This window comes from Salmo salar, chromosome ssa06 (genome assembly GCF_905237065.1).
Source record: "Salmo salar chromosome ssa06, Ssal_v3.1, whole genome shotgun sequence".
Taxonomy (NCBI): Eukaryota; Metazoa; Chordata; class Actinopteri; order Salmoniformes; family Salmonidae; genus Salmo; species Salmo salar.
The window spans coordinates 68,420,054-68,446,698 of NC_059447.1; the positions used below are offsets into that span (position 1 = coordinate 68,420,054).

General features: G+C 43.1%; 2 protein-coding genes and 1 long non-coding RNA gene across 7 annotated transcripts; 2 read left to right on the forward strand and 1 right to left on the reverse strand.

The window, feature by feature from the left end:
* Positions 1-321: 321 nt before the first annotated feature.
* On the forward strand, positions 322-5,511 carry ctsbb (cathepsin Bb). 2 transcript variants are annotated; one of them, XM_014205417.2, is made up of 11 exons: positions 361-470; positions 1,611-1,648; positions 1,760-1,883; positions 2,102-2,187; positions 2,305-2,419; positions 2,635-2,750; positions 3,409-3,494; positions 3,624-3,767; positions 4,550-4,666; positions 4,816-4,944; positions 5,119-5,511. In XM_014205417.2, exons 3-11 carry the CDS (start codon positions 1,761-1,763, stop codon positions 5,193-5,195), a joined length of 993 nt encoding a protein of 330 aa, XP_014060892.1. In that variant the 5' UTR covers positions 361-470; positions 1,611-1,648; position 1,760; the 3' UTR covers positions 5,196-5,511. The 2 variants fall into 2 exon arrangements, with proteins under 2 accessions (XP_014060893.1, XP_014060892.1); XM_014205418.2 differs by lacking the exon at positions 1,611-1,648 and having other exon boundaries at positions 322-470.
* Positions 5,512-5,605: 94 nt separating this feature from the next.
* Positions 5,606-14,706, reverse strand: LOC106607932 (interferon-induced protein 44). Of its 3 annotated transcripts, XM_014205415.2 has the most exons (7): positions 14,072-14,706; positions 9,675-9,729; positions 9,257-9,452; positions 8,860-9,012; positions 8,407-8,578; positions 7,673-7,773; positions 5,606-7,522 (listed from the first exon to the last, which is right to left on the reverse strand). In XM_014205415.2, the coding sequence occupies exons 1-7, from the start codon at positions 14,544-14,546 to the stop codon at positions 7,295-7,297; spliced, it is 1,380 nt and encodes a 459-aa protein (XP_014060890.2). In that variant the 5' UTR covers positions 14,547-14,706; the 3' UTR covers positions 5,606-7,294. The 3 variants fall into 3 exon arrangements, with proteins under 3 accessions (XP_014060890.2, XP_014060891.1, XP_045576881.1); XM_014205416.2 differs by lacking the exons at positions 9,257-9,452; positions 9,675-9,729 and having other exon boundaries at positions 14,072-14,701; XM_045720925.1 differs by lacking the exons at positions 9,675-9,729; positions 14,072-14,706 and having other exon boundaries at positions 9,257-9,668.
* LOC106607933 (uncharacterized) lies at positions 13,682-26,564 on the forward strand. 2 transcript variants are annotated; one of them, XR_001329340.2, is made up of 4 exons: positions 13,682-13,884; positions 23,638-23,778; positions 24,262-24,524; positions 26,376-26,564. It is a non-coding gene; the product is annotated as an uncharacterized lncRNA (long non-coding RNA). The 2 variants fall into 2 exon arrangements; XR_001329341.2 differs by lacking the exon at positions 13,682-13,884 and adding an exon at positions 22,794-22,849.
* Positions 26,565-26,645: the final 81 nt, after the last annotated feature.

The window sequence follows — 26,645 nt, forward strand, 5'->3', positions numbered from 1 at the left end:
CAGTAAAATGGTACACTTATTTAAGACGAGCTCAAGTCATGCTAGTTCAAAGTCCTGAGGGAAAAGACCGCTAAAACAGTGATTTTCATTTATGTAAGACTGTACATTCTATTTCAAACATTTCATAACTCAAACTGAATGGAAGAAAGGGAATGCTTTTTTCTTACAGTTTTGTAACATTGTTGCAGACATAAGAGTACCTGTTGCTCATTAACTTTGACTTTCATAAATGGTATCAATCCAAGGAAAACATTTTACAATAACTTTCAGGGCACTTGTTATCAACATTTGGAAATAGCCTTCGCCACAATCATGTGACATTTATGCCAGGGCAAAAGACTGGACTGATCATGTGACAGTAATCTAGGCTCCTTTAAAACAGGAGAGTCTGCAGAGATTCAGAATAAGAGAAGAACTGACAGACTGACTGATTAACTGTTTGAGGATCATCTACCACACAAACCATACAGGTAGCTATAAGGTTTTGTTCTGGTTTGTTATTTTAACTGCGTATTTCTCTCTAGGTGCCAGTATTTGTGAGGTAGACTTGTCTTGGTATGAAAGAACGAGCCATAGTTTATTTGCCAGAGCCTATCACTGAAAGAAGAGGGAGGGTTTCTGAATTGAATTGATTGTGCTATTATCAACTTTAGTGTTTGCAATAGTGACATGTTAATGTTTTAAAGAGTGTTCATTTTACGTCAGAGGAATAATACAGTTTATACTGTAGTATTTGTCAAGTGTATTATTACTAATAAATACTGTGTATATTCGAACCAGCAACTTTTGGGTTTGGGTCCTGGATGCTGATTGGCTGAAACAGCATTTTAGCCGTGTGTGTATATCAAACAATCTACCTTGGGTATGAAGCAAAAAAACTTGTTTACTGTTCTATTGACGTTGGTAACCAGTGTATAATAGCAATAAGGCTCCTCAGGGGTTTGTGGTATATGGCCAATATATCAAGGCTAAGTGTAACGATGTGCGCTGACAATCGGGAAGCTAGTTCATGGAGTGAGTGTTTTTAATAAAATAAACAATCAACACGAACCACAAACACACTTACATGAAACAGAGTCAATAACACCTGAGGAATGAACCAAGGGGAGTGACAGATATAGGGAAGATAATCAAGGAGGTGATGGAGCCCAGGTGAGCATCATAAGGCGCAGGAGCGCGAGACGATGGTGACAGGTGTGCGGGATAATCAGCAGCCTGATGACGTAGAGGTCGGAGAGGGAGTATACGTGACACTAAGGGCTGTATCTAGCAAAATGTTTAGAATTGAAGGACATTTGCTCTAAAACTGCAACATTTTCTCTCACCCTCATGGGTGAACAAAAGCATGAGATGAGCTAGAAAACAGCATTTTTCTCTGTGCACCATGGCAAAATGTGGTGAAATGCAGTAAGCTGATTAAAAAATATATATATATACATATTTTTTTTAATTCCCCCTCCTCGAAATATAAAAAAAGGGCCCCAAATGCAGCTGCTCCTTCAGTCCTTATTGCTTAAATAGCCTGCAGTAAGGCCACTGATTTAAAGCTCTTGTTAATAAGTAACCATGTAACTCAAGGTACATTTTCATTCTCACTTCCACCTCTGCAGCTCTAGTGGTCTACTGGGAGGAGGCTGCCTTGTGACAGGTGCTGAGCTGCAACCTCAAACTCTATTCTTACACTCAGTAGACAGAAAGTAGCCTACATCATGGTTTGAAATACAAAAGTTAAGTCATGTTGTCTCCTGTCCACCTCCAGAATGTGTCGTCTGGCCCTCCTGTGTCTTCTCTCGGCCCTGTCTGTTAGCTGGGCTAAGCCCCGCCTTCCTCTACTGTCTCCTGAGATGGTTCAGTACATCAACAACGCAGACACCACATGGGCGGTAAGTCCTACCAGGTCTTCCTGTTATAGCAGATGAGAATGTTATAAAAGATAATAATCTAACTCATTCAAATATAATGAATCAACCCAGTCTATGTAAATGTTCTCTTTGAAATCTTTCCACCGATCTTCATCTCTCCATATTCTCTCACTCCTCTATCTCCCTCTTGACTCTTTCCTTTTCCTTTCCTCTTTTTTTTTCTTTTTACATCTCCCCAGGCTGGCCAGAACTTCCACAACGTTGACATCAGTTATGTGAAGAGTTTGTGTGGAACCCTGCTGAAGGGACCCAGGCTGCCAGAGCTGTGAGTGTGTGTTTGTCTGTATGGATGGACCGAAATGGACCCAATTAATGCCACCCTACACATGCAGGCCAACATAAGTTATCAAAGCCCAAGCTTGTTCCTCTTCTCCCTCCACAGGGTGCAGTCTGATGAGGACATGAGTCTGCCAGACAGCTTTGACGCACGGCTGCAGTGGCCCAACTGTCCCACCATCAAAGAGATCAGAGACCAGGGATCCTGTGGCTCCTGCTGGGTAAGACGGTGGATGGATGGAGAGAGGAATGGAGGAAGATATTAGGGAAAAAGAGGAGTAAGGAGGAGAATAGTAGCCTTTAAAAGGGGCCTAACCGCTGTGTTAGTGCGATAGGAGACGGCGATAGAGGAGAATAACTCATTTGAAAGCCTAGTAGCTATGACTGAGTAGCTGTGCCTCCTAAACTTTCTCTCCCATGCATTTTCGACCCACAGGCCTTTGGGGCAGCTGAGGCCATCTCCGACAGGTATTGTATCCATAGCAATGGCAAGGTCTCCGTGGAGATCTCAGCTGAGGACCTGTTGTCATGCTGTGATGCCTGTGGCATGGGGTGAGTGTGTGTTTGGCTTTAAGTATAGCAGGTTTAGCCTATGCTTATTATATACTGAGTGTACAAAACATTAAGGAAACATTTCTAAAATTGAGTTGCAGCCTCTCCTTTTGCCCTCAGCCTCAATTCGTTGGGGCATGTACTCTACAAGGTGTCGCAAGCATTCCACTGAGATGCTGGCCCATGTTGACTGCAGTGCTTCCCAAAGTTGTGTCAATTTGGTCGAATGGCCTTTGGGTGGTGGACCATTCTTGATACACACAGGAAACTGCAGCGTTGCAGTTCTTGACACGCTCAATCTGGTGCGCCTGGCACCTACTACCATACCGTTTGTTCAAAGGCACTTAAATCTTCTCTTGCCCATTCACCCTCTGAATGGAATACATACACAATCCATGTGTCAATTGTCTCAAAGCTTAAAAATCCTTCTTTAACGTGTCTCCTCCCCTTCATCTACACTGATTGAAGTGGATTTAACAAGTGACATCAATAAGGGATCATAGCTTTCACCTGAATTGACCTGTTCAGTCTGTCATGGAAAGAGTACGTGTTCTTAATGTTTTGTACACACAGTGTATATTACAGCCAATAGCAGTGTATGTGATAGCTCATGACATTGTAAGCAAGCTCACATGGCCTGACTGAGGTGTGTGTGTAGGTGTATGGGGGGCTTCCCATCAGCTGCCTGGGACTACTGGGCTGACTCTGGGCTGGTTACAGGGGGGCTTTACGGCTCCAATATAGGTGAGTTCTGGATGGCACTGGCATTGTGACACCTACAATATGGATGCAATATAAATGTCAGCAGTGGACTATTTTTGTCTTTCTAGAGGATAAAATGACATCCTTAGTGACTGTGTGTATCTCGTACAGGCTGCAGACCTTATAGCATCGCTCCGTGTGAGCATCACGTGAACGGAACCCGCCCCCCCTGCATAGGTGAGGGGGACACCCCTAAGTGTGTGTCTGAGTGCAACGCTGGATACACCCCCTCCTACGTGAAGGACAAACGCTTCGGTAAGAGACCTCACTGTGTACTACTGTTAAATAGCACCTCAGACTTAAACAATGTTGTTCGAGTGTAGCTAAATCTGATCTGTCACATTATCATAACCTTACCTTCAGCTATGTTCTTGGCCTCAACTGCAGTGGTGGAAAAAGTAACCAATTGTCATACTTGAGTAAAAGTAAAGATACCTTAATAGAAAATGACTCAAATAAGTGAGTCACCCAGTAAAATATTACTTGAGTAAAAGTTTTAAAGTATTTTGTCTTAAATATACTTAAGTATCAAAAGAAAATGTAATTGCTGAAATATACTTAAGTTTCAAAAATATAAGTATAAATAATTTCATGTTCCTTATATTAAGCAAACCAGATGGCAGCATTATTTTGTTTTTTAAATTTACAGATCACCTGGGGCACAGTCCAACACTCAGACATTATTTACAAATGAAGCGTTTGGGTTTAGTGAGTCTGCCAGATCAGAGGCAGTAGGGATGACCAAGGATGGTATCTTAACAAGTGTGTGAATTGGACCATTTTCATGTCCTGATAAGCATTAAAAATGTAACAAAGTACTTTTGGGTGTCAGGGAAAATGTATGGAGTAAAAAGTACATTGCTTTCTTTAGGAATGTAGTAAAGTAAAAGTTGCCAAAAATATAAATAGTAATGCATATATATACCCGCTAAAAAACTACTTAAGTAGTACTTTAAAGTATTTTTACTTAAGTACTTTACACCACTTCTCAACTGTGTACCTCCTCAGCGTGTTGACCACTCTGTCGCCCCCTGTAGGAAAGCAGACGTACAGCGTTCCCTCGAAGGAACAGCAGATCATGTCTGAGCTCTATAAGAACGGCCCAGTGGAGGCAGCCTTCTCTGTCTATGAGGACTTCCTCCTTTACAAGACAGGTGAGACTCTTTTTCTCTCACACAAATCCACACAGAGGCGCAAGCACAAACACCCACTCCATAGACTATGCATGCACTCACAGATCTGACATGCTCTGACAGATTGTACACTCCCAAGGGGTCACTTTATCCCTGTCCTATGTTGCCAGGTGTGTACCAGCATGTGACTGGACAGATGCTGGGGGGTCATGCCATCAAGATCCTGGGCTGGGGAAAGGAGAATGACACCCCCTACTGGCTGGTTGCCAACTCCTGGAACACAGACTGGGGTGACAATGGTGAGGGTGGCTAACAGCAGAAGCCATTGTGACTCAATATTCTTATTTTGCTTTGCATAGATGGACATTTCAATATCTTCATGTGTAATACTGTTGGTGTGACATGCTGTATAATGGTGTGCTCTGATACCGTCGGCCTAATGTTTGACTCGTCTGTATTGATTCTCTTTGAAGGGTTCTTCAAGATCCTGCGGGGAAAGGATGAGTGTGGCATCGAATCAGAGATAGTGGCGGGGATACCCCGGCTTTAGAGAAATATTTTAAGGATGTGTTCAGAGGCTGCTCTCGATGGCCTATCCACCACCCTGCCTCCTAATTCAAAGCGAGGGTGTCCTGCATAATCCTCAGTATGGATGTTTGGGTTTCATAACTGATCCGTTTTAGATTCATTCTATGCTCTTAGGGTTGGTTTCCCAGACTCAGTTTAAGCCTAGTCCTGGACTAAAGGCTATTGCAATGGAGATTCTAGATTTACCATGCTTTTTACTAGGCTTAATCTGTGTATGTGAAACCGGCCTTTTATGATTGTAATATTTAAAAGCTACTCATAAACTGCTTGTTGTTGAATTCTGCTTTAGTCGTCATTTTCTCTACTTTCTCTATATTGACTGGTGCAATATTCAACTTGGGTATTTCTTCATTGATAAGCAGTCACAAAAAGTATAGAAAACACAACAATTTAATGTTGTTCATGTTATTAACACAGGAAATACAAATTAGGGCATCAAATCCTGATTTGACCCTTAACCCAAACAGTTGGTGGAGCTATTACCTGTCCTCACCCAATTGATCCCACTACCAATTACAGTATGACTGAGGAAGAAAAACCCAGCATTATATTGCACTAATTAGATAAAGCAATTATCATAATATAATGTTTACATTTTGAAAAGGGAAAAATGTAAGATTAAGCAGACAGTATACAAAACATTAGGAATCCAGGTGAAAGCTAAGATCCCTTATTGATGTCACTTGCTAAATCCACTTCAATCAGTGTAGATGAATGGGAGGAGACGGGTTAAAGAAGGATTGTGTATGTGTGCCATTGAGGGTGAATGGGCAAGATAAAATATTAGATGCCAGGCGCACCGGTTTCTATCAAGAACAGCAACGCTGCTGAGTTTTCATGCTCAACAGTTTCCTGTGTGTTTTTAAGAATGGTCCACCAGCCAAAGGACATCCAGCCAACTTGACACAACTGTGGGAAGCATTGGAGTCAACATGGACCAGCATCCACGTGGAACGCTTTTGACAACTTGTAGAGTCCATGCCCCGACGAATTGAGGCTGTTCTGAGAGCAAAAGGGGAGGTGCAACTCAATATTAGGAAGGAGTTCCAAATGTTTTGTACACTCAACACCATATGTATTTGGACAGAGAAGCTACATTTTTAAATTTGTCTCTGCTCCAGCATTTTGTATTTGAAATAAAAATGTTTCATATGAGGTGACAGTACAGAATGTCACCTTTTATTTTAAGATATTTTCATACATACAGTACCAGTCAAAAGTTTAGACACCTATTCGTTCCAGGTTTTTTTTTTTTTTTTTTACATTGTAGAATAATAGAAGACATCACAACTATGAAATAATGTAACAAAAAATATATATTTGATATTTTTCAAAGTAGCCGCCCTTTGCCTTGATGACAGCTTTGCGTTCTCTCAACCAGCTTGACCTGGAATGCTTTTCCAACAGTCTTGAATGAGATCCCACATATGCTGAGCACGTGTTGCCTGCATTTCCTTCACTCTGCAGTCCAACTCATTTTAAATCATCTCAATTGGGTTGAGGTCAGGTCATCTGACGCAGCACTCCATCACTCTCCTTTGTCAAATTATTAGAAGTCATAAGCATTGTGACGATTTCAATAATAATGCATTAAAATAGTCAAAAGTTCAGTATTTGGTCCCATATTCCTAGCACGAAATGACATCAAGCTTGTGATGCTACAAATTCCTTCGATGCAAACGTTTTGTCCAATAGGAACTGAATGGTGAATGATGACTGGAGGCATTTTTTGAGTGTTTCTTAACATTTCTTAATTAAGTGAATTTGGTCAAATACATAGGACTTCAAAATGGAGGGACGATATACATAAAAGTGCTTTCATTTATAAATGGTAAAAGAGATATGAAAATACCCTCAAATAAAAGAGGACACATGAAACATTTGATCTCAAATTAAAATGTTTGAATATAGAGCCACATTTTAAATGTTCGCTTCACACTCCAAATACATATGGTGTTGAGTGATGCATTTGCACCATGTCAGTGAGGTAAAAATGTGAAAAAGGTGTTACTCATTTTTGACATTGACTGGCCACACACACTAGCCTACTTGGAACACATTCTAAACAGTGACTGGAGTTGAGGTGGAATGCTGGGGACCAGTAGATAAAGGAGAGGGAGATGGTGGGCAGTAATCTTCAAACGTGTCATCCACGGCTTGAAGAATGTGATGAACTGCATTCAGCAGCAGGATGTCAGTGTTGCAGCTCACAGACAACTCGCTGGAGTAGTTCTTCACCGGAAACACATGGGACACAGACAACCCCACCACCTCTGCTGCTTTCTGCATCTGTTGGAAGAAGCAGAAATTGCTAGACCAGTTCTAACCTTTAGAACACACACACACACACACACACACACACACACACACACACACACACACACACACACACACACACACACACACACACACACACACACACACACACACACACACAACCTTCTCCAATAGGATGCGGCCGGTGTAAACAAACTTCACATCCTCTTGGACGGCATGGCACACTTGGTCCACATGGGTCAACAGAACCACCTGGGGGATGTCTGGTGGGGACAGAGAGAGACAGAGAGAGTTGCCGTTCTATGGGCATCAAAACTATTTTGTGTAGAGCCCATAGATATATGAAGGACATTACACATTTTAGCATAGACATTGCCATCGATGGCTTCCACCATTTTAAAGTAGTCCACTGGGTGGGGAATCCTTTGGTTGGGAGCGAGCAGCCAATGATCAGAGCATTGTATTTTTCTTGAAAATGATTTCAAGCTATATCATTGCCATCCAGTGGCCACAATAAATTAAATGACAAGATTTGGTTTGGGTCTCCAGCACTGCAGGTAGCGGTAAATCACCAAATTAGCTTTACGCTTTTTTCAAACACAAAAGAAAAAGGAAATTGACTACTTTAAAATGGAGAGGGCCTCAATGGCTCTGCCCATGCGGTCACAGATGCCATAATGGCACAGATACACAGATGTGATCTCCATCTACCTCTATGGTAGAGGCAGAAATGTGTCTCAATCCCAAATGAATAGGAATGATAGACACCGCTAAATCATTTTAGGTTAATGTATGAGGTCTGTAAACTTCTAACAAACTCAATCAATTGTAACCAAACCCTGTATTCCATATTTAAGCCATTGAAAAATGACCTAGTTTTATAATTGACTTCTCACCAAGGTCTGACAGCTCAGAATGGAATCTCCTCATTGTAGTTTGCTGGCCCTCACTGTAGGCTAACACTTGGCAGGCATCCAGCACAAACACCGCACAATGGATTTTATCATTCATCGATGGCTCAGGTCTGTAGCCGGCACACTTGGCATCAATGGGGGCTTCACTTTGAAACTGGGAATCACGTGCATAGAAATATAATGAATAGAATGGGCGTCCCCATTCAATTGCCAGGGTCAGAGGTTCCAAGCCTGTTCTATTCATTCTATTGCTATGATCACTTGCACATAAAAGGCAGACGGATCAACAAAAATGAATGAAAATACACATTTCCAAGATAACGATGTCTGGAGTGTGAATATAACATGTGTATTGGGCCATATATATATGTATGTATGTATGTATGTATGTATGTATGTATGTATGTATGTATGTATGTATGTATGTATGTATACCTTGTGTCCCTTGGGGGCGTGGCCGTTGATGACAGCCAGTGCGTCTGGGAGGGTCAGGCCAGTCGTCTCGCCGTCCCCCAGAGCCAACACATCACACAGGGTCAGTGCTGTGGGCTTCTCCCCTCTCTCTGACCGGATGTCATAGCATTTGAGCTGCAGGAAGGGGAGCAGGAACGGTCAAATCAGATGTGCAGTAGATCACAACATCTACAGCCTGTAGCCTAATATAAATGGATTGGTCTTGTATAAAAAGGTAGATTTTCATTATCAACAAAAGCTTGAAATGATTTGTAGGTTACTCAAGCTGTCATTAGGTGTAAAAATAGGTTGTCATAACATGATAACAAAAACAGATGAAGAAATGGGACTTGGATGATAGATATACTAATAGGCCTACCCTCTTGGTAAAGCCCTCAGCAGAAATGCCAATATTGGGCAGCAGAACAACTCGCCCATACATCACAGATCTGACAGAGTTAATAAAGCTGGATTTTCCTGACCCAGCAGGACCCAGCAGCAGAACCCTGACCCGCTTCAGAGACTGGCAGGCTGGTTTGAAGGAGACCAGATTCTCCTTCAGAGCATCCCTGTCCCTAGTAACATGAGTTTGAGAGAAGTTATAAATATCATGAAATATTGTTTAGTCATCAGATGGGTTTGCCTTGTTATAGCAAGAAGGCTACAACCAATTTCTTGATTTTGGTGGGAAAATATTTGGTCATTGAAAATGTGACCTTGCTAATAAGTTGAGTGTATAAATGACCATATCAATCTTGTTCTCTAAAATATTAGAAACAATGATATGCATAGCCTACTTCTCAGTCCATGCCAGGATCCTCCAAGGGCCGGTAAGCAGCACACTCCCAGCATCTTAGGACAGTGAACAGTAGGCTACATCAGCGACATCATAGACCATGTACAGTACAGTAGTTACTGGCAATAATTAAGCCATCGGTTACCTTCAAAATTCCCTTTATAAACTCATTAAATTAAAAACATTGGGGTAGGGGGATTGAAGTAGTGCTGGCTAGTACTATATCTCTTGACACAATGATGAAAATAATCATGGCCTCCAAACCCTCAAGCTGCATACTGGACCCTATTCCAACTAAACTACTGAAAGAGCTGCTTCCTGTACTTGGCCCTCCTATGTTGAACATAATAAATGGCTCTCTATCCACCGGATGTGTACCAAGCTCACTAAAAGTGGCAGTAATAAAGCCTCTCTTGAAAAAGCCGAATCTTGACCCAGAAATTATAAAAAACTATCGGCCTATATCGAATCTTCCATTCCTCTAAAAATTTTTAGAAAAAGCTGTTGCACAGCAACTCACTGCCTTCCTGAAGACAAACAATGTATACGAAACGCTTCAGTCTGGTTTTAGACCCCATCATAGCACTGAGACTGCACTTGTGAAGGTGGTAAATGACCTTTTAATGACGTCAGACCGAGGCTCTGCATCTGTCCTCGTGCTCCTAGATCTTAGTGCCGCTTTTGATACCATCGATCACCACATTCTTTTGGAGAGATTGGAAACCCAAATTGGTCTACATGGACAAGTTCTGGCCTGGTTTAGATCTTATCTGTCGGAAAGATATCAGTTTGTCTCTGTGAATGGTTTGTCCTCTGACAAATCAATTGTAAATTTCGGTGTTCCTCAAGGTTCCGTTTTAGGACCACTATTGTTTTCACTATATATTTTACCTCTTGGGGATGTCATTCGAAAACATAATGTTAAATTTCACTGCTATGCGGACGACACACAGCTGTACATTTCAATGAAACATGGTGAAGCCCCAAAATTGCCCTCGCTAGAAGCCTGTGTTTCAGACATAAAGAAGTGGATGGTTGCAAAATTTCTACTTTTAAACTCAGACAAAACAGAGATGCTTGTTCTAGGTCCCAAGAAACAAAGAGATCTTCTGTTGAATCTGACAATTAATCTGGATGGTTGTACAGTCGTCTCAAATAAAACTGTGAAGGACCTCGGCGTTACTCTGGACCCTGATCTCTCTTTTGACGAACATATCAAGACTGTTTCAAGGACAGCTTTTTTCCAGCTACGTAACATTGCAAAAATCAGAAACTTTCTGTCCAAAAGTGACGCAGAAAAATTAATCCATGCTTTTGTTACTTCTAGGCTGGACTACTGCAATGCTCTACTTTCCGGCTACCCGGATAAAGCACTAAACAAACTTCAGTTAGTGCTAAATACGGCTGCTAGAATCCTGACTAGAACCAAAAAATTTGATCATATTACTCCAGTGCTAGCCTCCCTACACTGGCTTCCTGTTAAGGCAAGGGCTGATTTCAAGGTTTTACTGCTAACCTACAAAGCATTACATGGGCTTGCTCCTACCTATCTTTCCGATTTGGTCCTGCCGTACATACCTACACGTACGCTACGGTCACAAGACGCAGGCCTCCTAATTGTCCCTAGAATTTCTAAGCAAACGGCTGGAGGTAGGGCTTTCTCCTATAGAGCTCCATTTTTATGGAATGGTCTGCCTACCCATGTGAGAGACGCAGACTCAGTCTCAACCTTTAAGTCTTTACTGAAGACTTATCTCTTCAGTAGGTCCTATGATTAAGTATAGTCTGGCCCAGGAGTGTGAAGGTGAACGGAAAGGCTGGAGCAACGAACCGCCCTTGCTGTCTCTGCCTTGCCGGTTCCCCTCTTTCCACTGGGATTCTCTGCCTCTAACCCTATTACAGGGGCTGAGTCACTGGCCTACTGGTGTTCTTCCATGCCGTCCATGGGATGGGTGCGTCACTTGAGTGGGTTGAGTCACTGACGTGGTCTTCCTGTCTGGGTTGGCGCCCCCCCCCCCTGGGTTGTGCCATGGCGGAGATCTTTGTGGGCTTTACTCAGCCTTGTCCTAGGACGGTAAGTTGGTGGTTGTAGACATCCCTCTAGTGGTGTGGGGGCTGTGCTTTGGCAAAGTGGGTGGGGTTATATCCTGCCTGTTTGGCCCTGTCCGGGGGCATCATCGGATGGGGCCACAGTGTCTTCTGATCTCTCCTGTCTCAGCCTCCAGTATTTATGCTGCAGTAGTTTATGTGTCGGGGGGTTAGGGTCAGTCTCTTACATCTGGAGTATTTCTCTTGTCTTATCCGGTGTCCTGTGTGAATTTAAATATGCTCTCTCTGATTCTCTCTTTCTGTCTTTCTCTCCGAGGACCTGAGCCCTAGGACCATGCCTCAGGACTACCTGGCATGATGACTCCTTGCTGTCCCCAGTCCACCTGGCCATGCTGCTGCTCCAGTTTCAACTGTTCTGCCCTCGGCTATGGAACCCTGACCTGTTCACCGGACGTGTTTGTTGCACCCTCGACAACTACTATGATTATTATTATTTGACCATGCTGGTCATTTATGAACATTTTAACATCTTGACCATGTTCTGTTATAATATCCACCCGGCACAGCCAGAAGAGGACTGGCCACCCCTCATAGCCTGGTTCCTCTCTAGGTTTCTTCCTAGGTTTTTGCCTTTCTAGGGAGTTTTTCCTAGGGAGTTTTTCCTAGCCACCGTGCTTCTTTCACATGCATTGCTTGCTGTTTGGGGTTTTAGGCTGGGTTTCTGTACAGCACTTTGAGATATCAGCTGATGTACGAAGGGCTATATAAATAAATTTGATTTGATTTGGCTGAGAACAAAATAACAGTGATCACCGACGTACCTAGCCCTTGATCATGACTAAGTTCCATTACATTACACATATGGGTCATTGGAGGATGGCATCTTCAGTAGGGGGTGGTTTTTAAGATCCCCGACGCTCAATCTGAACACGGAACCCAAACCAGGTGTGCGCGTGCGCCATCGTGCATACATTTATTTTGTCCCCCTACACCAAACGCGATCACGACACGCAGGTTAAAATATCAAAACAAACTCTGAACCAATGACATTAATTTGGGGACAGGTCGAAAAGCATTAAACATTTATGGCAATTTAGCTAGTTAGCTTGCACTTGCTAGCTAATTTGTCCTATTTAGCTAGCTTGCTGTTGCTGGCTAATTTGTCCTGGGATAAAAAAATGTGGTTGTTATTTTACCTGAAATGCACAAGGTCCTCTACTCCGACAATTAATCCACACATAAAAACGGTCAACCGAGTCGTTTCTAGTCACCTCTCCTCTAGTCATCTCTCCTCCTTCCAATGAGGAGATGGGAGAGGCAGGACTTGCGGCACGATCTGCGTCAGAAATAGGAATGACTTCTATTTTACATGCTGACCAGACCGGACACGTAGCGTGCGCAAGCGTTGCAAAATAAATTTAGAAATCCACGTTATTCAATTATTGCACCCACACTGCTCGCTTGTTGCCAAGGGCTAAAATAGAAGTCCTTTCTATTTCTGACGCAGATCGCGCTGCAAGTCCTGCCTCTCCCATCTCATTGGTTTATAGAAGCAGGTACCCATGTGCCATCTCATTGGTTATACCCAGGTGGGTGATTGAAAGACCAACTATTGCTGGCTGTCGTGGTAATACTATGAAAGTTTAGATGCCAATCACCATATAAGTTCAAAGATGAAAAAGCCTGGAAGGAGGAGAGATGACTAGAAACGATTCGGTTGACCGTTTTTATGTGTGGATTAATTGTCGGAGTAGAGGACCTTGTGCATTTCAGGTAAAATAACAACCTAATGTTTATATCCCAGGACAAATTAGCCAGCAACAGCAAGCTAGCTAAATAGGACAAATTAGTTAGTAAGTGCAAGCTAACTAGCTATATTGCCATAAATGTTTAATGCTTTTCGACCTGTCCCCAAATTAATGTCATTGGTTCAGAGTTTGTTTTGATATTTTAACCTGCTTGTCGTGATCGCGTTTGGTGTGGGGGGACAAAATATGTATGCACGATGGCGCACAGCCGGTTTGGGTTCCGTGTAACACGTTGTTTGCGGCATGGTATTGGAAGCATAAGGACCTTATCTTTGATAACTAACTCGAAGTGTATCAGAAGTGTAGTTTAGTCAGATGGAGGCACCCATCTGTACGGATTTGGGCACTGCTACAGTAAGTGTACTTTTTTTTAATATATGTTACGAAAGACATATCGCAAACAATGATTTATGATTTAGAAACGTCAAACACAGCATCGGGATTGCAGTTAACATGAGGCAGTCGTGGGCGAACCAAATATATCGGCTGAGAACTCTATGGAGAAGGTAGAATGCCCCTAGAGTTTGAGCGTCAGACTCACCTTGAACACGATGCAATTCCACCTCCACAAATGCTGTATGTTTTCCTTCAGCCCACTCAGTTCGTGTGTAATACTCATTAGACGCAATGTCTAACTTCAGGGAAGTGTCATGAATCATATACAATGTTAGGCACCCACCAAATGATAACATGTCTGACCTACAAACTACTGCATTAGAACAATCCTGTGGTGAATATTTGGATGCACTATGCGGTTTTAGCGCAAAGAGAAATGCATCTCCATCCTCTTGTTTCGCTTTAGGAGGTTTGCTTAGGTAGCCCCCTCTTACCGACCCTGACTTTAAATACACCAAAAGTATATATTTTCCAACTTTGTCGAATTTGGAGAATATGGTTGTCAATTGAAATCCATGGTGAGTTCCCTTGTAGAGCATGTGAAGCCGGATAGGTTCTGGAAAAAGCTTCATCAGCTGCATTTCTCTTTCCAAATCCAATGAAGGCACGATGGAGGCCATTGAGGAATAATAATCTCGAAAAAACGTTGCCAATTCCTTTTAGGCTGGCTTCACAAATGTTGCCTTCGTGGCTCAAAGTAGACTAGAGCGCAAGATAGTTGTGGAAAATGTCCGTCCCAAAGCACTGGCTATGAAACGAAACTTATTTTTCTTCTTTGATGAGGTTTAACGGCAGTTGGCATCCAATAAATGTTGCATTACCGCCACCCACTAGACTGGAGTATACTTCCCTTATACTTTTCATTAATTAATCAAATAAAAAATACAACAAATACACCACTCTCAAAAAAATATATAAAAATAATAAATACCCTACTCCACTATTTAAATATATTTTGTCCTACTTCAGGCCAACAGCCTGAAAGGATGGGACACAACCACCTAACACACTTTGTAACTCTTACATTTACATTACATTTAAGTCATTTAGCAGACGCTCTTATCCAGAGCGACTTACAAAATGGTGCATTCACCTTATGATATCCAGTGGAACAACCACTTTACAATAGTGCATCTTAATCTTTTAAGGGGGGGGGGTTAGAAGGATTACTTTATCCTATCCTAGGTATTCCTTAAAGAGGTGGGGTTTCAGGTGTCTCCGGAAGGTGGTGATTGACTCCGCTGTCCTGGCGTCGTGAGGGAGCTTGTTCCACCATTGGGGTGCCAGAGCAGCGAACAGTTTTGACTGGGCTGAGCGGGAACTGTGCTTCCTCAGAGGTAGGGGGGCCAGCAGGCCAGTGGTGGATGAACGCAGTGCCCTTGTTTGGGTGTAGGGCCTGATCAGAGCCTGAAGGTATGGAGGTGCCGTTCCCTTCACAGCTCCGTAGGCAATCACCATGGTCTTGTAGCGGATGCGAGCTTCAACTGGAAGCCAGTGGAGAGAGCGGAGGAGCGGGGTGACGTGAGAGAACTTGGGAAGGTTGAACACCAGACGGGCTGCGGCGTTCTGGATGAGTTGTAGGGGTTTAATGGCACAGGCAGGGAGCCCAGCCAACAGCGAGTTGCAGTAATCCAGACGGGAGATGACAAGTGCCTGGATTAGGACCTGCGCCGCTTCCTGTGTGAGGCAGGGTCGTACTCTGCGAATGTTGTAGAGCATGAACCTACAGGATCGGGTCACCGCCTTGATGTTAGTGGAGAACGACAGGGTGTTGTCCAGGATCACGCCAAGGTTCTTAGCACTCTGGGAGGAGGACACAAGGGAGTTGTCAACCGTGATGGCGAGATCATGGAACGGGCAGTCCTTCCCCAGGAGGAAGAGCAGCTCCGTCTTGCCGAGGTTCAGCTTGAGCTGGTGATCCGTCATCCACACTGATATGTCTGACAGACATGCAGAGATGCGATTCGCCACCTGGTTATCAGAAGGGGGAAAGGAGAAGATTAATTGTGTGTTGTCTGCATAGCAATGATAGGAGAGACCATGTGAGGATATGACAGAGCCAAGTGACTTGGTGTATAGCGAGAATAGGAGAGGGCCTAGAACAGAGCCCTGGGGGACACCAGTGGTGAGAGCGCATAGTGCGGAGACAGATTCTCGCCACGCCACCTGGTAGGAGCGACCTGTCAGGTAGGACGCAATCCAAGCGTGGGCCGCGCCGGAGATGCCCAACTCGGAGAGGGTGGAGAGGAGGATCTGATGGTTCACAGTATCAAAGGCAGCAGATAGGTCTAGAAGGATGAGAGCAGAGGAGAGAGAGTTAGCTTTAGCAGTGCGGAGAGCCTCCGTGACACAGAGAAGAGCAGTCTCAGTTGAATGCCCAGTCTTGAAACCTGACTGATTAGGATCAAGAAGGTCATTCTGAGAGAGATAGCAGGAGAGCTGGCCAAGGACGGCACGTTCAAGAGTTTTGGAGAGAAAAGAAAGAAGGGATACTGGTCTGTAGTTGTTGACATCGGAGGGATCGAGTGTAGGTTTTTTTCAGAAGGGGTGCAACTCTCGCTCTCTTGAAGACGGAAGGGACGTAGCCAGCGGTCAAGGATGAGTTGATGAGCGAGGTGAGGAAGGGGAGAAGGTCTCCGGAAATGGTCTGGAGAAGAGAGGAGGGGATAGGGTCAAGTGGGCAGGTTGTTGGGCGGCCGGCCGTCACAAGACGCGAGATTTCATCTGGAGAGAGAGGGGAGAAAGAGGTCAAAGCACAGGGTAGGGCAGTGTGAGCAGGACCAGCGGTGTCGTTTGACTTAGCAACGAGGATCGGATATCGTCAACCTTCTTTTCAAAATGGTTGACGAAGTCATCCGCAGAGAGGGAGGAGGGGGGAGGGGGGAGGAGGATTCAGGAGGGAGGAGAAGGTAGCAAAGAGCTTCCTAGGGTTAGAGGCAGATGCTTGGAATTTAGAGTGGTAGAAAGTGGCTTTAGCAGCAGAGACAGAAGAGGAGAATGTAGAGAGGAGAGAGTGAAAGGATGCCAGGTCCGCAGGGAGGCGAGTTTTCCTCCATTTCCGCTCGGCTGCCCGGAGCCTTGTTCTGTGAGCTCGTAGTGAGTCGTCGAGCCACGGAGCAGGAGGGGAGGACCGAGCCGGCCTGGAGGATAGGGGACAGAGAAAATCAAAGGATGCAGAAAGGGAGGAGAGGAGGGTTGAGGAGGCAGAATCAGGAGATAGGTTGGAGAAGGTTTGAGCAGAGGGAAGAGATGATAGGATGGAAGAGGAGAGAGTAGCGGGAGAGAGAGAGCGAAGGTTGGGACGGCACAATACCATCCGAGTAGGGGCAGAGTGAGAAGTGTTGGATGAGAGCAAGAGGGAAAAGGATACAAGGTAGTGGTCGGAGATTTGGAGGGGAGTTGCAATGAGATTAGTGGAAGAACAGCATCTAGTAAAGATGAGGTCAAGTGTATTGCCTGCCTTGTGAGTAGGGGGGGAAGGTGAGAGGGTGAGGTCAAAAGAGGAGAGGAGTGGAAAGAAGGAGGCAGAGAGGAATGAGTCAAAGGTAGACGTGGGGAGGTTAAAGTCACCCAGAACTGTGAGAGGTGAGCCATCCTCAGGAAAGGAACTTATCAAGGCGTCAAGCTCATTGATGAACTCTCCAAGGGAACCTGGAGGGCGATAAATGATAAATGATAAGGATGATAAGGATGTTAAGCTTGAAAGGGCTGGTAACTGTGACAGCATGGAATTCAAATGAGGAGATAGACAGATGGGTCAGGGGAGAAAGAGAGAATGTCCACTTGGGAGAGATGAGGATTCCACCATCCTCTTCTGATGTAAAGTCTCGCACACCCAAATACCTCTCTGCAGCTGCCACCACAACCTCTATTTTCTGCGACTTACGTTCCATCCATGCAGTACAGTTGATAACAATTGCTTAAATGCCAAAAATCCAAATCTTACTGAAACATATCACTTGTTGGTTTATCCCTCTGTACTGGTACATATCTGCTACTCACACCACTCCTCAGGATCCCACCCCCTTGACCCATCTTCCTCTATTTTCTTCACTGCCTCAGCATATGACAACTTCTGCACTACTCTAACCCTGGAAACCTCAACCTGCCTTTCTTGCACGGGACATTTCTGATCCCCAGCCCCATGGGCACCCCTGCAATTAACGAATACCACTACTTTCCCCAATGCTACACATTCCTTTGTCTCATGCCCTTCTGTACACTTCTCACATCTAGGAACTTCCCTCCTACACACTGGTGCCACACGCCCATAAGCTTGACACATGTAACAACTTAATGTATTTGGCATAAAAGCTTGTACAGGGTAACTTGTATATCCTAACATCAATTTGTCAGGCATAGACTCATCAAAACAAAAAAAAACAGACAATGACTCTTCTGTTTCTCCACTCACGCCACTCTGTTTGTGTCGCACCAAATGACGAGCATCAAACACCGGGAATCTTCCCCTTCAGTTGGTCAACTTTCACATTTACCTCTACCCCAGTAATCACTCCTTTCAATGGTGCCCTTCACATCTCTTGCACCCATTTGTGTAACACGGAACGCCTGCTCCCTCTGACCAGCAGAAACAAACAATTAACACAAGACCACTTCTGGTTACCCTCACTGATTCCACAGCACCCAACTCTGGTTTCACCCACCCTGAAACCTCAAATGGATCAGCCAAAAGGCAAGGGTCCACTTTTTCCCAAAACTTCACTCCTACTGTCACAGATTCATCTTTATCCTGACCCTCGGTGCGAGCCTCGGGCTCCGAGAACTTCACCACACCTACACCGCCGATACTTTTCCCTCATTCACTTCCATTTCTCCTCCTGTCTTCAACTTACTTTGCTTACATTTTCTACCATTCTTCTTTAACAAACCATCTCCCTTTTTCCCGCCATTTTTAACCGACTCAAGCTCACCCTGTTCCTCTCTCTTAGACCTCTGCCTCTCTTTTTCCCTCCATTCCGCCTCCGTTTTCAGGTATAAGTCTCCTTATGATAATACTGTACTTCTCCTGACATACATCTTGTTCTTGCCCTCTCAAGGGATGCCATTTAACCGGCTGTCACAATCTCCGTACATTCAGCACAAACCCCTCGGGATGTAGCACTCAACAGTGCATCCCACTTGTTCACCTGGGAAACTAAACTTATTTATTTCACTGATTTATAAGGGTGGACTTAAATGTGGTCAGGGCCAAAGGTTAGTATCGCCAGTGAGATTTGAATTTGTCTTCGATGTGAGTGTGCTTTGGTTTTAGAATAGTGTGATTGGCAAAAACACAACAGCAGCATACTGCATAGACCTAGTTAACCTACCGGTTGTTGACCCCTGGTGTCGATCAAATGAATCTCTCTCGCTCACACACATTTTTAAAGGGGCAATATGCATTTCAAACAATAACTAAACAGCCCCAGTCACTGTTTTGGTTAACAGCTGAGGGTTGGGGCTGAAGAAATGCAACTACTCCATTTTGTTTGTACAGCTTGTTTGGCCCATGTTGTGTCAAGTCACTCCGGTTCACACTGACCGTGTGCAGAAATTAGTCCATCACAACTTTTTCCTACTGATCTTTGTCGATAGCGCCTGGATAATTCAGGGCAACAATGTTGTTGAGAGCAGTAGCAAAAACATTTCAGTTCTCCATGGCTAACGTTATATCTTTCAGAAAAGCTGTGGTTAGGATTATCTACACATACTGAGCAGCTCATGTTTTTGTCATTCACATTTGGCACAAAAACCAAGTATGAATACTGTCGTGTGTATGTTTTGTTAATCATCTGTATAATTACTTTTTTTTTTAATTCAGAGACTTCACCCTCCCTACACCTCTGAATATAACAGGAAACCTGTTCGATCACCCTGCAGTGCAAAATCATTCTGGCTATGGCTACGGAGAACATCAACACTCCAGAATATATACCCACTGGAATTGGGGCTCTGCTGGGAGTTTACCTCATATTTTAAAAAAAAAATCTGCTTTGCCACTAAAATCTTAATAAACACTGACAACTAAAATATTGTGTTATTGTTGGTATTGGTAGGCGTATTATTCTTAATAACAATAAATCGGGGATGGGGATAGCTAGAAAATGTACACCAAAAGGTACTTCGAGGATCCATTAAAAGGGGTTCTTTGAACAACCCTTCTAAAGGATTCTTCAAAGAACTTATTGGGGTTCCCCCACAGTTTCAATTTGGAGAACCTCTAAAGAATACTCCAGAAACCTTTTATTTTTAGAGTGTAGCGCCTGAAGAGAGATGGATGGAGGTACTGAATGATCTTGAAAGGGAGAGAGCAAGAGAGTTAACATCTACATTGTTGATTATTGAAGACTATAAGGGTGCCTTGCAATCAGACAAATGGATGCGTAAAACATTTTACATTTACATTTTAGTCATTTAGCAGACACTCTTATCCAGAGCGACTTACAGTAGTGAATGCATACATTTCATACATTTTTCTTCCCGTACTGGTCCCCCGTGGGAATCGAACCCACAACCCACAACCCTGGCGTTGCAAACACCATGCTCTACCAACTGAGCCACACGGGAAAGAAGAAGCAACTCAATGGTTTTCATTTTGGTTTGAAGATAGACTTACTCTGTAGTTCAAGTTGAATCTTCATGTACAGTACCAGTCATTCAAGGTTTTTTCTTTATTTTTACTATTTTCTACATCGTAGAATAATAGTGAAGACATCAAACTGTGAAATAACACATGGAATCATGTAGTAACCAAAACAGTGTTAAACAAATCAAAATATATTTTATATTTGAGATTCTTCAAAGTAGCCACCCTTTGCCTTGATGACAGCTTTGCACACTCTTGGCATTCTCTCAACCACCTTCATGAGGTAGTCACCTGGAATGCATTTCAATTAACAGCTGTACCTTGTTAAAAGTACATTTTTAAAAATGTATTTCCTTCTTAATGCATTTGAGCCAATCAGTTGTTGTGACATGGTAGGGTTGGTATACAGAAGATAGCACTATTTGGTAAATTAGCTATGCAACGCCCAATTCCCATGTGTGAAAAAGTAAGTGCCCCTTACACTTTCTCTATTTCTCTAGTTTTCTATTGAAACAAATGAACTTATATTTGTATTAAAGTAGTCAAAAGTTTAGTTTTTGGTTCCATATTCCTAGCATGCGATGATTACACCAAGTTTGTGACTCTACAAACTTGTAAACATTTGCTGTTCGTGCCCAATAGAAATGAATGGTAAATTATGTATTCTGTCATTTTTGAGCCAATCATGTGGATGCTACCATGATTAATGATAGTCCTGAATGAATTGTGAATAATGATGAGTGAGAAAGTTCGATTAGGGCCGTCCCTGACAAAATAAACCTTGGTCGACCGAAAGTCGCGTGTTCTTTCGACCAAACGATTGGTGAACATTTTTAAACTGGTATTTTTCCATATACAGACACAACGGCAACCAACAATACCGTTCAAAAGTTTGGGGTCAATTTGAAATGTCCTTGTTTATGAAAGAAAAAATTAGCTTATGTCCATTAAAATAACATCAAATTGATCAGAAATTTTGTGTAGACATTGTTAATGTTGTAAATGACTAGCTGGAAACAGCAGATTTTTTATGGAATATCTACATAGGCATACAGAGGCCCATTATCAGCAGCCACCACTCCTGTATTCCAATGGCATGTTGTGTTAGCTAATCCAAATTTATCATTTTAAAAAAGGTTAATTGATCATTAGAAAACCCTTTTGCATTATGTTAGCACAGCTGAAAACTGTGGTGCTGATTAAAGAAGAAATAAAACTGTCCTTCTTTAGACTAGTTGAGTATCTGGAGCATCAGCATTTGTGGGTTTGATTAAAGGCTCAAAATGACCAGAAACAAAGAACTCTCTTCTGAAACTTGTCAGTCTATACTTGTTCTGAGAAATTAAGGCTATTCCATGCGAGAAATTGGCAAGAAACTGAAGATCTCATACAACGCTGTGTACTACTCCCTTCACAGAACAGTGCAAACTGTCTCCAACCAGAATAGAAAGAGGAGTGGGAAGCCCCAGTGCACAACTGAGCAACAGGACAAGTATATTAGTGTCTAGTTTGAGAAACAGACACCTCACAAGTCCTCAACTGGCAGCTTCATTAAATACTACCTGCAAAACACCAGTCTCAACGTCAACAGTGAAGAGGCGACTCCGGGAAGTTGGCCTTCTAGGCAGAGTTCCTGCCTAGAAGGCCAGCTTCCTAAAAACTTTAATGCGCAAGCCTTCCTTCATGAACTTGCCTCTGTAAAATGGTATAGAATCAGCTTGATCCCCTCTGTCGAAGACGCTTGAACCTTCTTTTTTTATATTTTCAGTGGTATTGTTAACAAACACGCCCCCATAAAGAAAATTTGAATTAAAAATCAGGTTCAGCCCGAGTCGACAGTGATTGGTACCTACGGCCATGCGTGTGTGAGACGCGGTGTGGGTGAACAGATGATCTCATGTGTATTTCCCACTGTAAAAAATGGAGGAGGAGGTGTTATGGTGTAGGGATGCTTTGCTGATGACACTGTCTGATTTATTTAGATTTCAAGGCACACTTAACCAGCATGGCCTACCACAGCATTCTGCAGCGATGTGCCATTCCATCTGGTTTGGGCTTAGTGGGACTATCATTTGTTTTTCAACAGGACAATGACCTAACACACCTCCAGGCTGTGTAAGGGCTATTTTACCAAGAAGGAGAGTGATGGAGTGCTGCATCAGATGACCTGGCATCCATAATCCCCCGACCTTAACCAAATTGAGATGGTTTGGGATGAGTCGGACCGCAGAGTGAAGGAAAAGCATGGGAACGCCTTCAAGACTGTTGAAAAAGCATTCCAGGTGAAGCTGGTTGAGAGAATGCCAAGAGTGTGCAAAGCTGTCATCAAGGCAAAAGGTGGCTATTTGAAGAATCTCAAATATGCATATATTTTGATTTGTTTAACCCTTTTTTTGGTTACTACATGATTCCATATGTGTTTTTTCATTTATTAGAAAATAGTCTAAATAAAGAAAAACCCTTGAATGAGTAGGTGTTCTAAAACTTTTGACCGGTAGTGTGTGTGTGTGTGTGTGTGTGTGTGTGTGTGTGTGTGTGTGTGTGTGTGTATTTATTTGTTACTGGTCGACCAACAGCCTAACGACCAAACAATTGACTAGTCGACTAATTGGGATCCGCACTAAATTAGATGCACGAATATCATACCCCAGGACATGCTAACCTCTCACCATTACAATAACAGGGCAGGTTTAGTAATTGGGGGAGAGTGGGGTTATGATATTTGTGCATCTGTGACTTTCTCCAACATACGTGAATTTGTCCCAATACATTTGGTCCCATAAAATGGGGGGGGGGGGGACTTTGTAGAAAATGTTCTGTAATTTCTAAACGGTTCACCTGATATGGATGAAAACACCCTCAAATTAAAGCTGACGGTGTGCACTTTAACCTCAGTCATTTTATCATTTCAAATCCAAAGTGCTGGAGTACAGAGCCAAAACAACAACAAAAATGTGCCACTGTCCCAATACTTTTGGAGCTCACTGTAGGTGAGTTCTGGATGACTCTGGCACTGTCATTGTGAAGCCTCCAATATGGATGCAATAGAATGGACTATGTTTGGCTTCTATAGGATTAAATTATGTCCTTACATCCTAGTTACTGTGTGTGTTTGTCTCGTACAGGTTGCAGACCTTACAGCATCGCTCCCTGTGAGCATCATGTGAACAGCACCCGTCCTCCCTGTAAATGTGAGGGGAACACCCCTAACTGTGTGACCCAGTGCAACCCTGGATACCCCTCCTACATGAAGGACACAAGCTTCGGTAAGAGACCTCACTGTGTACTACTGTTAAATAGCACCTCAGACTTAAACAATGTTGTACGAGTGTATCTAAATGACTTCCAATCAAAATCTGGTCTGTCACATTATCATAACCTCGCATAATTTCCCATGAAGTAGATCAATAGCCTTCCGCTATGTTTTTGGCCTCTGTTTACCTCCTCAGTGTGTTGGATCTGACCACTCTGTCGCCCCCTGTAGGAAAGTAGACATACTGCGTTCTCTCCAAGGAACAGCAGATCATGTCTGACCTCTAATAGAACGGCGCGGTAGAGGCTGGAGAGACTATTAGGACACTGCTGATGCGTAAACCGACTAGACAAAACCTTAAATTGACCCTTACCTTAACCCTAACCGAATTTTCTGAAATGAACAGTCTGGAATTTCCAGTGGAGGCAGCCTTCTCTGTCTATGAGGACTTCCTCCTTTACAAGACCGGTGAGGCCGTATCTTATCTCTTTTTCAGACATGCACAGACATACAGGTGCCGCACACACCCAACTAATATAACAAGGACTGCCTGCTCTACAACAAGCTACAAAAACGTTTCGTCTTTGCGCACATGTATCCACCAATGAGGATGTCCTGCACTAACACACCCAGGAATGTACGGTAAATAAACCATTTCACAGGACAGGTGCTGGGGAGTCATGCCGTCAAGATCCTGGGCAAACAACACTCCCTACTGGCTGGTTGCCAAATAATGGAACACAGACTGGGACGAGAATGGTAAGTAGGCCAGTGGCGATCTGTCAGTCAGGGGTTTGAGCCCCACATTTTTAGCAAAACATTTTTGGGGGGGCTTGCCTGTTTTGCATGTTATTTTGGCATTAACACTTGTCACATATTAGTTTAGAAACAATATAAAAAATAATATATCATTGAGTTAATAAAGCCACATACAAACATATCTTTTTTGTTTTCTTGAGTATGGCAGCTCCAAAATGCAGGTGTTTCAGCCTAGCTCAGTGCTTTCTGTGGTGGTGGTGGGGCAAGACAGCAGAAAATACAGAACGTTGCACCGTGATTGTCTCAGTATTCTGTCACTCATGGGAACTTTACATCACTGCCAAGTGTAAGAGCAGACCTTGAAAATTAGAGCCCTTCGGCTGCTGCCATAGAAGTGCCCATCCAAGAAGGCTCAAGTTCATTGGCCACAGATAAAATCACGTCAAATCACGTTATATCTACAGTAGCTTTGATTGGACTGATCAGTTCAACATCATGCTTTCACAATCTTAGCTAGCAGTCATCATCATGAATCAAGTCAACAATCTACTGGCAAATTATTTTTAATCCTTGTCATATGAAGAGAAATAATGAAGAGAAATTATAGATAAAACATATCAGTGCTCATCGGCCATTGGACATAAACATTACACAACAAGTTGGAAATGGCAAATTCAACGAGTGGTTTGGAAGGAATCAGTGGCTGTGTGGTCCCAAATCTGGGATTAAAGGGCTCTTTTCCTAGTTTAAAATGATAAACATTCAACATTGGCCATGCTGTCAATGAAGCATGATTTGTGCCGCGTTCAAAACAACTTAACTTGGACAGCCGCGCCACTTTCCTGTTCAAGTGAGCCGAGCACAACAATGTGAGTCCAAAAATGTATTGTATGCTGCTTCATAAATGATGTAATATGCCAGGGAGATATGTATACTGTAGCTAAGAAAGTAATACTAAGTGTATGTTGTGTAGTAAGAGGTTAGTAGCCCATGTGCCTCACCCTAATAATTTGGTCTATTTACCCCTCTTAATTTTGCCTAATGTTCTACTGCCTATAACCTGCTTTAGAGAAATGTAATCATCAAATATTGTAAGAGCTTTCATTATCTGCTGATATGCCCCCTTTATTTATCCTACGGTTCTAACTTGGTGAACAGGGAGAGCACTATAAGAACGGCCCATGTTCTGAATTCTGTCGCTGTACATTTCAAAAGTGCTAAAGAAATGGTTATATTGACTAACTTTACGTCCGTCCTAGGTCACTCATTGTCTTAATCTATTTACGGATTGCCTCTTATCCACTTGTCGTCCACTTATGCCATAGTTAGTACATCTCAATTGTCATTAGAAACCACATTTGTTTAAGCAAGTCAGCCATATCAGCTATGTTTTTTTAAAGGCAGTAAATGAGGCTGAATGAACTGTTTCGCTGCCAGACAAGGCTCTGCTGATAGCCAGGTGTAGCAGTGGTAATATGTTAGGGCCTACAAAAAGCAGTCCTAACAGTTTGTGGGCACCGTTTGTCACCGTTACAGTGCAATTAATGTATTGTTTGGTGTTGTGTTGTGGCTTTGCTAGCATGCATTCCACCCGTTTATTTTTTGCCCCAGCAAGATTTACATGCTAAAATCACCACTGGTACGGGCTAATAGTACACGCCATTGTGGTCCATCATTGGAAACCTAAATGTCAAAGTGGCCACTTTATTGAAGGGTCATACTGTTAAATGGTATTGCTCCATGTATAGTAGCCCCAACTGTGTTACTACACAGCCTACAATAAAACAAGTCCTGTAAAAAAAAAAACCTGTCAACCCGCTTACTCTTACTGATCTGTGTTCTCTTTTGAAGGGTTCTGCAAGATCCTGCAGGGAAAGGACGAGTCTGGTATCGAATCAGAGATAGTGGCTGGGATCCCACGACGTAAGAGGAGTCCAGACTTATCCCCAGGACTGGGGTCGACTCAGGACTGTGGTCCATTTAAAATAAAATTGTCTTCAGTTTATGAAGTGGAAATAATAAAACATTCAGTAATTTTTACTCTTGTGTGTAAAACCTATGAATATCTTTGGAACAAGTAGATATTTTATTGAAATACATATTTTTTTACATTTTCATATT